The 13,565-nt window shown below is 50.1% G+C and overlaps 1 protein-coding gene across 1 annotated transcript; it reads right to left on the reverse strand.

Annotated features, from left to right (window-relative positions):
• Positions 1-524: 524 nt before the first annotated feature.
• On the reverse strand, positions 525-13,060 carry SCD (stearoyl-CoA desaturase). The gene is made up of 6 exons (XM_059055571.2): positions 12,004-13,060; positions 11,210-11,492; positions 7,228-7,358; positions 6,029-6,234; positions 4,345-4,577; positions 525-848 (listed from the first exon to the last, which is right to left on the reverse strand). The coding sequence occupies exons 1-6, from the start codon at positions 12,028-12,030 to the stop codon at positions 649-651; spliced, it is 1,080 nt and encodes a 359-aa protein (XP_058911554.1). The 5' UTR covers positions 12,031-13,060; the 3' UTR covers positions 525-648.
• Between the last annotated feature and the right edge of the window lie 505 nt (positions 13,061-13,565).

Raw genomic sequence — 13,565 nt, forward strand, 5'->3', positions numbered from 1 at the left:
AGGCAGCTGGGTGTCCGATCACAGCAGGAGCTTCCTGCCTTGTTTCCCACTTCAACTCATCCTTATTTATCAATCATATCATGCATGCTAACTCTCTCCCCTGACAATTTACCTGCTTTCAAAGCTTTGTGCCAATAAAGTTATTTTTCCAAGTCATATAGCAAAAGCCTAAGCTGAAGCTAACTGGGGGCCTTCCCAGAAGATTTTTGTCATATCTCTAGCTTGAGCCACCCACCTTAAAGCTCAGGACAGCTCAAGGAAAGGGTTATCTGGGGCAAAGACCACTAGTTTTGGACTCTAGAAAGGTTGTCTAGGCTTTGGAAGCTGGAAACCCACCAATGACTGACCAGCTGCTTGCCTGGGGGGCATTGAGGGGGAAGAGAAAGGAAGGTGATAGGAACAAAACAAAGGGAAGGATAATGGGACTAGAAGAGAAAGAAGAAAAGAAAAGAAATAAGAACATGAGCTTAGCATCATAAAGGGAGAGTTGTTGGCTTTCAATTTTAAAAGAAAATGTAAAAGAATACTGTACTGGAATGGGTTAACGTCATCTTTAGCATCCTGGTAGCATTATTCAGTAGTTAATAAACAGAACATTAAACCTCTGCCCAGCTGGCTTTTGGAAAAGGAAACCGAGGGACCCCAAATTCAGCCACTCTTGTAGCTTTCATCTCCAGTTCTTTTAATCCTGGCCAAGACGGCAGCCTTGGATACTTTCTTTCGGTCATAAGCCAGACCGATGGCAGCCATGCAATCGATGAAGAATGTGGTAAAGTTGATGTGCCAGCGGTATTCACTGGCAGAGTAGTCATAGGGAAAGGAGTGGTGGTAGTTGTGGAAGCCCTCACCTGGAACCAAGCAGAGAAAAGTTATGGAGCTACACTGGACTGCTGGCTTCTTGATCTCGGCACCCTGGTTACCTAGCGGAGTACCTCAAACCTAGTAGAAACCTGCCGCTGTTGAATGAATGAATGAATCCAGTCTTTTTTTTTTTTTTTTTTTGCCTCTCACTGTCGTGGCCTCTCCCATTACCGAGCACAGGCTCCAGACGTGCAGGCTCAGTAGCCGTGGCTCACGGGCCTAGCCGCCCTGCGGCATGTGGGATCCTCCCGGACCGGGGCACGAACCCATGTCCCCTGCATTGGCAGGCAGACTCTCAACCACTGTGCCACCAGGGAAGCCCGAATCCAGTCTTTTAAACTCTGAACCAAACAGATTCCCTCAGAGGCATCTTAAGAGATGACTAGGGAGACCCTGGTCACCATGGCTCTCTGGGAGCCTTTGTGGGAGGAGGACAGGCAGTTTCTGAGAGGATAAGATGATTTAAGAGAAACTTCTATCACTGGGAGTGGATTTTAGACTGGAAAATTCCAGAGCTTCACTAAATATTGGTATGAGACCCTAAAGGCTCTGTGTGTATGTGCATGTGTTAGGGTGGGGAGAGGAGAGAGTCCAGAATGAAGAACCTTTGCTGTGTTTCTTACAAAGGTGAGCAAAGGAGTACACCTTTCCCCACTGCATGGGTACTCTCTCCAAGGGTGGAAGGTACCAACAGAATTGGGCAGCAACAGTCAAGTCAGAAGAAAGAAAGCCCAGCCCATGGGCCCAAGTTCCTCAGCCTCCACTGGTTCAGAGTAAACTGCTCTGGCTTCTAATTCTTTGAGCTTTGACCCTGGTGTGGGGGGTGAAGCTGATAAAACGGAAGCTCTCTGAGGGAATAAGAATCAAAAGGCTTAGGTAGTCCCTCTAAGCTCTAAGATTCTGAGATGAGCAGCTCACTTTGCTGGATAGAGGAAAATCAAAGAGATTCTGGATTCACGATAATTTCTGTAATGCATCAAGCTGTGGAAACTCCACAGACAGAGAGTTATCTAATCCGCGGCAGGATCTTCTTTCTGAACCTCATTCAACAATAACAATACTGACCCTTATGAGGCTGGGGTAAAGCTGGGTAAAGTAGAGCTAATAGGGACTTCCCTGGTGACGCAGTGGTTAAGAATCCGCCTGCAGGGGATATGGGTTCGAGCCCTGGTCCGGGAAGATCCCACATGCCACGGAGCAACTAAGCCCGTGCGCCACAACTACTGAGCCTGCGAGCCACAATTACTGAAGCCCAGGCGCCTAGAGCCCGCACTCCTCCGCAACAAGAGAAGCCACCACAATGAGAAGCCCGTGCACCGCAACGAAGAGTAGCCCCTGCTCGCTGCAACTAGAGAAAGCCTGCGTGCACCGACGAAGACCCAACACAGCCAAAAAAAAAAAAAAAAAAAAAGCTAGTAAAAGAGTGTGCTGAGCCCTCTGAAGATGAAAGAGCCCCAGTAGAGTAATAATGACATTAATAACCAAAAAGGAAGGAAGTCCTGCGATGGGAAAGACACCATCCAGGGCATCATTTCAAGGTACATCCTTTCTCTGACTCGCCACAGTGTGGATCATCAGTTTATCCAGTGTGAACTGAGTAGGAGGGTAGGAAAACCCCAAGACTAAAAGTACTGATGGAGGATTACTAATTTCCATAAACGACTTTGCAGCTAGGCTCTGTATAAGCACTAGCCAGGCCCACACTTATCAGATTTAAACTGAATCAGACACACACACACGTTGCCAAGGGAGGAAAAAAAGAGGAGGAAGGTCAGTGGGCAAAAGAAGGACGAGACTTTGCAACTGGGGCAGCAAGATACAGCCCAAGAGAGGCTCAAGGGGTGAGGCCAGCTTCAGCAGAGAGAAGATGAGCATGTGACTGCGGGGGAGGTAATTCAAGAAGAAAAAGATTAGAACGGCAGGGCAGCAGGCTACTGGAGAACAAAGGGTGAGGTGATAAGCAGGGAGAGCAGGTATGGAGGAATGATAACCGAGACAAAGTAAGCTACTGGCAGCCACTTTGAATGGATGGTCATAAAGAGGCTGGGGCTGGGGAAGACAGATCTGTTTGCAGGACAGGACCGATCTCATTCCAGAAACTTCCATAACGTTCATTAATTTTCTATGAAAGTAGCCTGTATGATTGATTTCAAACATGGTTCAGAGTAAGAACATGGACAACAGTACAAGGTGTCTGAAAGGAGGGGGAAGGTGCATGAAAGTTAAAAAGAGATGAAAAAATGTCTTTAGTGCAGATAGTAAAAAAAAGATGGTCAGGGTTGAGAATGTAAAGGAAGGTTTTAAAGAGAACAAAGCGAAGGCTAGGCCATGTTGTATGTAAATGTGTGGAGCAGGGAGGTTGCCTCGATATGCTGATTGACCAACAGCACTGATGACGGGTGTGGAAGAGGCCGTGGGGTCTGCTTAAGGAAATCTAATTCCAGGCCTTAGTCAAGGTCTATAGTTAGTTGAAAAGAGTGACGGACAAAAAAAAATGGAGACAGATTGTAGAACCCTGTTGTCTTAGACTCTGGCTACTGGAACTGGAATGGTATAAATAAATTCTTGAATAGTCAGCATTAGATCAGTGAGCAGGTACTTGTGATCAAACTAACTGCTTTACTGGGAGTTCCCTAAGCCACGTTGAGGGGAGGGAGTGTTCCCAGTACAGAAGAGGAGCAGAAGAGAGAAAAATAAAGGACAAGAGATGAGAATGGTAGGTGGTGATAAAGGGCCACCAACAGTTGCTTTGATGTCCTTCATACTGGCATCACCAAGCAATAAGGCATGAGATACACTTCAAATGTGGCCTCTCTGAAAATAGCAAGGTGACAAAAGAGAAGCTTATTGAATTAAATGACAACTATTTGTTCTACATGTTGTATAGCACATCTAAATATAGAACACTAGGCTTACCAGCCACCCAGATCAGAGATGACTGGAAAAAGGGCAGCCCAAAGGGGATCATCATACATAGCATTTGGGGATTGTGCTGGAACCTGGAATCAAAGGCATTGTTATTTTTCACCCTTTTCTCATTTATTTATTTATTTTTGGCTGTGTTGGGTCTTCGTTGCTGTGTGCGGGCTTTCTCTAGTTGTGGCAAGCGGGGGCTACTCTGTTGCAGTGCACAGGCTTCTCACTGCAGTGGCTTCTCTTGTTGCAGAGCACAGGCTCTAGACTGTAGGCTCAGTCGTTGTGGCGCACGGGCTTAGTTGCTCCGTGGCATGTGGGATCTTCCCCGACCGGGGCTCTCACCCGTGTCCTCTGCATTGGCAGTCGGGTTCTTAACCACTGCACCCCCAGGGAAGTCCCTCACCCTGTTCTCTTTACATAGGACTTACTGCTTAATTCTCAAGGATTTTTAATATTGCCCCTCAGTTTTATAGTGTAAAGACAGAGAGGGGTCATAAAACAGGTGAATCTGGTTTTTCTGGCTCCTAGCCTAATACCCTAAGCTGCAGACCACAAGATGTGACTTACCTACTGCTCCCAGTGACACCAGGAGATTCTCTCGGGGGTTAATGGTCTTGTCATAAGGGCGATATCCGTACAGGTGGGCAGCACTGTTCACCAGCCAGGTGGCATTGAGCACAACGGCGTAACGCAAGAGGGTGGCGACTAACAGGCTATGTGGAAAAGTTTCACCCCAGCAGTACCAGGGCACAAGTGTGGGCAGGATAAAGCACATCAGCAGGACAGCGGGCTTGTAGTACCTACATTGAGAGATCACACGCCCGGTCAGTGGAGCGATGACTCTTGAGACCCACCTCATTTTCTATTCTCACACAGTTGGGCTGTCTCTTTCTACAGCGCGAGCACAATGTGGCAGGAAACAGAGCAAGAGAGGATGGGGTGGGAAATCTTCTCAGAATGTAGTGTTATTATCATACTTCTTAGATGAGGTAATGAGGGGTTAAGTGACTTTTCTAGGGTCACACCACCAGGAACCGGTGCAGCCAGGATTGGAATGCTTTGTCTCCTGACTCTTAATCCATTGCTTTCTTTCACTACAGCATAATACCACTTTGGTAAACCAGGTGGGGTCCAAATTACAGACTGAGTTCTCCTTCCCGGGTTTTTCCATTCTGCCTTTGGGCTTCCTTTCTCTTTATCAGTGCTCTTGGCAGAATCTATGTTTAGTATCTTGCCTCCATCTCCTGCTAGCCAGGAATCCTTCTCATCCTTCCTCTTCTTTTCCCTCAGAGAGGCGCTCCGAATGTCCTAGATGCCTGCAGGTCTGTCCCTCTGGAGGCCCTGTCCCATTCTTCGTTCTCCCAAATGTACAGCAGGCCACTGACATTCCGAGGGAGCTGATCTCCTACACCCCTTCAGCAGTCAAGTCTGATCCTCTTGTATCATTAGTAACCCCTGCTTCCTACTCCTCTCCTCTCCTACCACCACTTCCCTGCACGGATCCCCACTACCTCCCCACCTGTGGCCCTGCTTCCCACCTCTTTAGCTCACCTATCCCGAGTGACCTTTGTAAAGCACACCTCCAACCTGTCACATTCCGGCTCAAAAGCCTTTTCATGGTTTCCTATTGCCTGGGTTAAAGTAAACCTCATTTGCTTTTAAGACTCCACAAGAATGGCATCGGTTTCCCTTTCTAGCCTTATTTCCTACCACACCCTGTACTTCAAAGGACTCTGTTGCTGGAACACACTTCAGCCCATTCGTTCTGTTTGCACTGTCCCGGCCCTCCCCACCTGTGAAAATCTCTACCTATCAGTGGATTCCAAAGCTACTTTCTTCATAAGCCCTTCCCTGATGTTCCCCAGTCTGCAACCTCCCTCCCCTTTGTGCCTCTCCCGGGTATGGAAAATATTTTGCCACGTATCATAGGTATTTGGACACTTGGCTTATCCCTCCACTCCCCAATACGCTATGAACTCCTTGAAGGTAAGGACCATGACACATTCAGCTGTGTATCCATGACCATCCTAGGTCAACAAACATTTGTTGAATTTAATTGGTTTAGATAGCTCAGAGAGAAAGAAACAACAGTCTATGGCTATGGGCCTGTGGGCTATTAAAAATTAGGGCTTTAAATTATAATTTGGGATATGGAAACCCAGTAAATTTCTCAGCTCAGGTTGACAAGTCCTAGGAGAAAAAAGTGGGTCACCAAATGCCAGGTCCCCAGCTCCATCAGCATGTCACTCACCTCCTCTGGAACACCAACAGCTTCTCAGCTTTTAGGTCAGATAAGTTTAGCAAACCACCCTTCTCTTTGACGTCTGGGTGTTTGCGCACAAGCAGCCAACCCACGTGAGAGAAGAAAAAGCCACGTCGGGAATTGTGGGGGTCAGCATGTGTTTCCGAAAACTTGTGGTGCGCACGGTGATCTCGGGCCCATTCGTAAACGTCATTCTGGAGGAACAGAGACGAGGAATGAAGGCCTGAGGAGAGACACCCTCTCAGGGGAGTTCCGATGGCTGGGGAGTCTGCACAATCTCTTCCTTCTTTTGCCCCACAGGGACAACGTGGGGAGCCTTCAAGGCATTAAGTGCTATGGCAGAGATGATTATGTAACCGTGGGATATTGCCATGGAGAAGGGGATTAACTTGGTTTCCTTGTTTTTTCCTCTTACTCCAAGCTAAGCCTTGCACTACATGCTATCCTTTACCCACTGCTACTGCTTAATAACTATGAGTTCCCTTTCTCCAATTCCCTTCATTCTATCTCTGCTCTAAACTTCCTGCTTCAACAAACCTCACCCCTTGACTTAGGCAGCCTGGTAGCCCAACATAGGACCATAGCATTGGTCTACCTAAACCCTCAGTGACACAATTTCCCCATCTGTGAAATGGGGATAACAATAGCAGCTACCTCCTAAGATCATTGTGAGGGTTTAATGAGGTAATCTATGACAAGTGCTTAGAATAGTGCCGGGCATATTGTTAGCACTATAAGTGTGTTTGATCTTCTTACCTGAAAACAACAGAGTTCGTGAATCTGTGAAACATTAACTTCAGCCCCACTGTGGTGGAATCCTAAGACATTAATGTAGTGAATGTCTTGTTCAATGTCTGCCAGGGAAACCAGGGTCAGTTCCTGCCTTCAGTTCCTGCCTTATGCACTTATGAAGGACCACAATGGCCAGACTTTGTGATAACAGAGGATCAAAAATGACCCTATACACTGAGAGTATTTCCTCTTTATCTCCTACTTCCGTTTTCCAGTCACTCAGAAGTAAACTTATGTTTTATGGACTTCAGGACTGAACTTGAACTTGACTATAAGGAGAAAGTGAAGTGGCTGTCCAGGTGCTGCTCCTCTCCAGGCACTGATCGCCTCCATTCTGCCCCCAGATCGTCAATAAAGAGTGAGGAAAAAAGAGGTGAGCACAGTTGGCTTCTCACCTGGAATGCCATCGTGTTGGCGATGATCAGGAAGACCCGCAGGGGCAGCCGAGCTTTGTAACTTCGGTGACTCCACAGGCGATGGGCTCCTGCTGTGACTCCCAGGGCACTAATCAGATAGTAGAAAAACGCTGCCAGGAGAAGACAGGGCAGGGAGTCATTAATCTGGGAAAGCATTCACATGATGTTCTCCTCAGGTCAGAGTCTGTGTGTTCTTTAGCCTCCCATTGAGGATCTGCTTTTTCCTGAACTCCAGGGATACCTTGATCTCTTAGGCTCCTTTGAATTTCTCACTCGAAAAATACCATCACCTCTCATCCTCTCAACCTAGGAGCTGGAATAAGCTTAGGAGTCCCAGGAACTTCAGAAAGGCAAGACAGAGAAGAGGGCTCTCACCCCCCAGCCACTTGGCATTCTCATTCGTGAAGGACACTCTCCCAGATCGCCTCTCCTCTGACCTTCTGCTAACCTTCTCCAAGGTTTGAAGGACCACAGACTACTCCTGCAGCACTTAAGACACATAAGCAAGGATGGTATTAAAATATTTAACAGACAGTATGGTCTGGGCACTGACCAATTCAAGGGTCCCTGGGTTCTAGGGCACATTAAGGGGGCTCAGAACTAGGGCTATTTACCAGCTGGTACAAAAGCATTTCAATCTTTTAGCAAGTGGTGTGGCCATAGGAGGGGAAAATTCGCCCTGCATGTAAGTCATAGCTGCACAGCGTCTTAAGTTTCACCAAGGATTTTATATTCTCTGATTCACTGGATACCTTGAATGGGGTTTAATATCCTCACTTTGCAGTTGAAGAAATAGAAGCTCAGGGGAGTTAAGTGTTTATCTATCGTCACATGGCAATTAAGAAATGGAGCCAAGATTTGAAACTAGATTTTCTGTCAATAAGCAGTTTATGTTCGGAAGTCTGGCACAAGGCTGTGTACCATCCACCTCCCCAAGATAGGCACAGGGTTCCTGTGTCTCACCTTTGCCATGTCCCTCTGCCAGCCCACACTCCCTCTGGCAAGGCTAATTCTAGATAATAGTGGCACGGACTCAAAGCTGTGGGTGGAGCACCCCAATGCTGTCCTGCCTCACCTTCCTGGAGGCCTGCAGGCTCCGGGGGCGCCAGACAGAGTCTCTAACTGGGAGGCGAGTTGCTTGGCATACCTACCTTCCTCTGTTCAGTAACTCTAGGAGGCAGGGGCTGAGGCCTTGGTAGAGCAGTGACTGTTGACAATGTTTCATTCCTGGGGAAGCAGCTAGAAACAATGGATCCTCAGTGGCCACTGAACTTAGTTGCAGTTGGAGACACCACACATTGTAACAAATTGTCCTGTGTTCTTCTTCAGCCATAGATACCAGTTTCCTAAACAAGCTCCCACCCCACCCATCTTCCTCTACCCTATCCTAGTCCTCCTACAGGACGGGGAGAAAAGCCATGGAGCTAGAGTCTGTCCCAGTGAGAGTTCTACCCACAGTCCCTCTGGGCTGAATTAGAGCCCCCTGTGATTTGCTGCCCTCTGGCCACGTGGTAATATCCTCCCAGATGCAGTATCTTGCCTGCACCTGCACCTGGATAAATGACAGTTGAGCCACAGCCCACCAGTCACTAACGGTGAAGAAAAATGTCTTTGGGCACAAAAGAAGAAGCACTCAGCTCAGAAGCAAGGAAGTTACTGGGGTTGTTTCATGCCACCGAAGACCCTGGCAAGTTGACTCACAAAGCACATAAGGTCCTTGCATTAACAAAGGAATTGGGAAAAGCACCCAAGCCCTCTGGTGCCTTTTTCTCTAAGGCTTATCTAATAGAAGGCCTTGCGTCAGTTGGAAATTCATTCTCTATTAAAGTCCAAATTGATGGTTAAGCAAAACCTCATAGCTTTAGTCCTAAGCAAGAGACTGGAGAAGTTTTGCCTCATGGCCTCTCAGTGTAGCCAGAGATATCTCTTCAGCCCTTCCCTCAGGGCTCTTCTGAGACACGCTCAAAATTGCTCAGTCATGAGAAATGCTGGAATCACAACCATCTGCTAATTTAACACTGTCCTTAGGGATAAAACAAGAAAAGGTGAAGCCAAGCTCCTGAACTCTGAAGGACCCTCTGACCCTCCCCCCAACCCCCTTTTGTTCCTTAAGAGTTCTGATATCCCCATACCAAATCGGTCATTCCGTCAGCTAAGCCATCCACCACAGGGCCCAGGGACAGGACTCAAAAAGTCACAACTTATCCAGTCCTCGTGTGACACATTTCTCTGTCCAAAGGCACAGCACACACCCACGGGCAGGGCACCAAAAAGGTAGCGGGCACAGCCCTGGTTTGGGGAGAGCCTTCTGCCCCCTGCACCAGTGGCCAAGGCAGAGGAGTGAGCAGCAGTGGTCTGGCCAAACTCCGGACTTCACGAGAGGCTTATAGGGAGACCTGGGGCTGGGAGGGGCTTGCAGGGGACTAAACACCTGGTGAAGACTCCTGTGCTGGGGAGAAGGGGTAGAAAGAGGGGGGTCCACCATCTCCCTGGGGAATCCTTGTCCCTGCTCTTGATTCCTCATGCTGAACTAAAGTTCTGCTGGGTTCTCAGAAGGGCTAGAGAACAGATGTCCCCCTCCCCTCACAAATATAAGAGCCCTTCCTGGTCTGCAGATGAACAGATTTCATCTGCATGTGGCCGGCCCCAGCAATGACACACGTGTAACTTAAGGAGCACTACCTTTCTAATCTCAAAAAAAGCACTGTTGTCCCCAGTATGTATCTGGAAAAATTGAGAGAGGGGATCTACCCAGTTGCATTTCTCTGTCTGTGGCACCAAGAGGATTTCCCCAAGACAAAGCTCCGTGGACCTCTTTAGTCTAAATGCACCTTTAGACTAAAGAAGTCCCGGAGGACTCGGCTGAGACCTGCCCACCGTCCCTACATAACTCCCCTCCAAGAGTGCAGCTGTCTGCAAGTGCCCCACACCCCGTACTGCTCTGGAAATCCTACAGTTGCTTCCTGGAGAGGGAGTTCTGGCCCAACCCCCTCACAGAGTGGCGATATGGGTCCCCTGGGTCTTTAGGCTTCCCTGCTCTCCCCTTCCGAAGTCAGACTTACGGTGGCAGAGGTGGAAATGCCCTCAGAGCGCGTGTGTGTGTGCAGGGGGCAGGGCCCTGCTCTCCGCCCAAGCCCATGGATTCCTGAAAGAGCTGAGCTAAGGGCAGGAAAGGGATGCACTGGGGACTGTCTCCCTCACTGCAGCAGCCTGAAGGCCAGGGCTGCCCAGGCTCAGGGGGCTGGAGCAGGATGAGTGGGGAATGGGACATGAAACACTTCTTTAACCTTATCTCATTCTAAGAACATTTTGTTGAGTGGCACGTGCAGTCCCCTGGAGACCTACATGGAGTCACAGAGCAGCAAAGCTGTGTAACTTGGGTTACGCAGGAGACTTCTTCACCTGTCTATGTAACTAAGGAGCCTGACAGGGCCAAGGGTCAGGGCAAAATAATTTAGTGGATGACCACCGCTCTGTTCCTCCCTCTTCTACTAACTCTTTCTGAGTAGCTTCTCTTGCTATCCCATGACTGTGCTCAGCATATACCCTGTAAAGCCACTAGTCTAGTCCCATGTCTCCATGCCTCCCAGGTAGGGACCTTGATTCTTTCGTGGCTGGCGGGCCTGGGACAAGCAGTCAAGCAAAAGACTTGAAACAGAAAACCTCTTTCCGGGAAAGGTGACTCTCTGGCACAGTTCTGCTCACTTCAAAACCTGCGGTCCATGGTCTTAGGGGTCCCTCCCCAACACCCAAATTAAAGGACCCCCAGAACTGACACTCCTGCATCCCAAACCCCTAGGCTCTGTTCCCAGCCCACCCAGCCTCTCAGGACATCAAAGAGAAATGGCTGGGAAAACCTCGGCCTGGAAGGGCTGGTGTTTCTGCTCTATGTAAGGTCCTACTTTATTAAGAGGGGAGAGAACCTGGGGTACTGGGTCAGGAGGACAGGGGGAACTCTTACCCCAGAGCAAGGTGTACATTTTGCAGGTGGGGATCCATGTGATCCCATACAGGGCTCCCAAGTGTAGCAGAGTCATGAGGATGATGTTTCTCCAAACATACTCAAGCTTGGGATTTGGGCCCTCCTTATCCTGGTAGCTTGGGTCATAGATGTCATCTCTTATTTCAGGGCGGATGTCTTCTTCCAGGTATAGGGGAGTCTTCTCCAGCTTGCCCCCTCCATTCTGCAGGAGCCTGGAGGGAGGCGCTGTGATGGTGGTGGTGGTTGTGTAGGAGCTAGAGATCTGGAAGGGAGAGGAAGTGGAGGGTCAGGAGAGAGGAGAGGACACGTGGACGTAGTAGGGGCCACTTCACTCGCTAATCAAACTGGGGGAAGGGCGGGGTATAGGAACAGACCTGGCCCCAATACCCACGTTACCTGAGGGCAAGGTCTATCCCAGATGGAAGAGAGGGGAGTCCCTAGGAACGGTGCAGAGAGATTGGGGAGGGGGGTGAAAGGGAAATAGGAAAGAGGAGTAAAACACTCGCACCCCAACGAACACACAAAGGCAAGTCCCCACGCCTACATACATAAGAGTACCGGCACGACCAGATTTTTCTTTAAAGCTTAAGAAACAAAAGTTGGGGACCTAAGTTCCCAAATTACAATCCCCATTCCCAACAAATTAAAGGCAGTAAAACTCGCAAAAGATGGCTGTGTGCAGAGATCTCAACTCTCTTCCCCCACCGAGTCACTTAGAAGCCCGACCAGCGCCGGCGAACCCGCGGTCTGGGGGCCATTACTTGGAAGCTCACCTCCTCCTGCAGCAAGTGGGCCGGCATCTGGGCTCTCGGATGCTGGGATCACTTTCCCAGGGCTGAGACTGCGGAGCGGAGTTGGGGGCAGCCCGAACTGAGGGTGGATTAGTTCCCGAGGCCGCTTTTGCGCGGCGATGTGCGGCGCTGCGCTCGGAACCCTTTGCTGCACGGTGCGCGCTGGATCGGTGTCCGGACCCGACCTGCTGTGCGTGGATCTCCCCAGGCTGGTGATTTAAAGGCTAAAGCTGGCAGTGGGTGACCGGGTCCCGTATTTCCTCAGACCCTTTTATTCGTTGCCAACAAGGGGCAAAGTAAGCAGAGTTGACTCACCGTGGGAGATCCGCATGGGCGGGAGAGGGGAGGAGACGCAAAAATTGGATGCTGCAGACACACCGCGGCTTGGCCGCCGCAGTCCCTGCCTCTGGCCCTGCCCCTGGGGAAATTCTAATGGGCTTCTGTAGACTCTGGAGCGTCATTGGCCGAAGGGAATTTGGTGCCACCTCGTCCTGCCGTTGCCATTGGCTCGGCGCAATCTGCTGTTTCCTCTGCCGCGAGCTCCTCACTCCCCCTCCCCTCCCTTTCTCCTTCTAGGCTTCTCTTCCACCGGCCGCTGGGCCTCTGCCCGGCACCCCGCCGCCTCGGAGGCGCTCGGAAGGGTCCTCTCTGGAAGAGGGAGAGGACCCGATTGGGGAACTGGGGAACGGGGGGTGGGTGCCAGCCCAGGACTGGCCCCGGGCACTTCCCGAATGGATGGGCACTGGGGAAGTTTCCCGGGAAGGAGTGGGGAAGCCACACGGGCGACCACTACACACAACTGCACCCCCGCCTTCCCGCTCGCCGAGACGCGTAGGAGGGGAGACTTGCTTTCAAGCCCGGGGTCGCGGGCCCAGCGAAGCCCCGCCTTTCTCCGTGGCGAGCGCGCAGGGGGTGGGGGTGGGGGTCGGTCCGCGGCGGAACAATGGCTCTGCCCCGCCTACCAGCGGCGCGGCGCTAACCCCGTACTGCTGAACTCGCGGGTCTCCAGCCTCGCGCACGCATAGATGCACTGATGTGTAAACCTGCACGTGCGCACGATGTTCAGCCACTGGGCACGCCCAGCAGGGTACGTTCACCGCCAGGCACCAGTGAGCTGTCCCATCCCTGTGCCCACGCCTCCAGAACGTGTGCGGGATGTTTTGGAGATTCTTCAGATTGTTGGCTTGTAGTTTTGGAATTGCCTTCATGGGGAAAGGCAGGAAGTACCAGACGTGTGCTTTCACTCAGAAGCAAGAGAAAGTACTTGTAAGTGGAACAAGAATAGCTAACGTGTAGTGAATTATTACTGCAAGACAATCCACAAGAATCATTTCATTTAATCCTTACTTGTGACCCTGTGAGGTGGGTAGTCCTTTATTCCCTTTTAAAGATGAGAAAACTGAGCTATGGAGAGATTAAATAACTTGTCTAAGGTCACAGTAGCCAGTAAGTGATGGAGCCAGGAGTTGAGCCCGGAAATGTAATAATGGAGCCCAAGGTCGTAATCCCTGCTTAGAATCCTTGGTCCCTGAGATGTTCTGACT

This window comes from Kogia breviceps, chromosome 2 (assembly GCF_026419965.1).
Source record: "Kogia breviceps isolate mKogBre1 chromosome 2, mKogBre1 haplotype 1, whole genome shotgun sequence".
NCBI lineage: Eukaryota > Metazoa > Chordata > Mammalia > Artiodactyla > Physeteridae > Kogia > Kogia breviceps.

Excerpts from the sequence above, each read along its gene's own strand:
- SCD (XM_059055571.2), bottom strand. The coding sequence starts at position 12,030 with ATGCCGGCCCACTTGCTGCAGGAGGAG. Across the intron at positions 4,578-6,028 it reads CTGTTGGTGTTCCAGAGGAG|GTACTACAAGCCCGCTGTCC; the intron begins GTGAGTGACATG and ends CTCTCAATGTAG. Across the intron at positions 849-4,344 it reads GGTGTCACTGGGAGCAGTAG|GTGAGGGCTTCCACAACTAC; the intron begins GTAAGTCACATC and ends GCTTGGTTCCAG.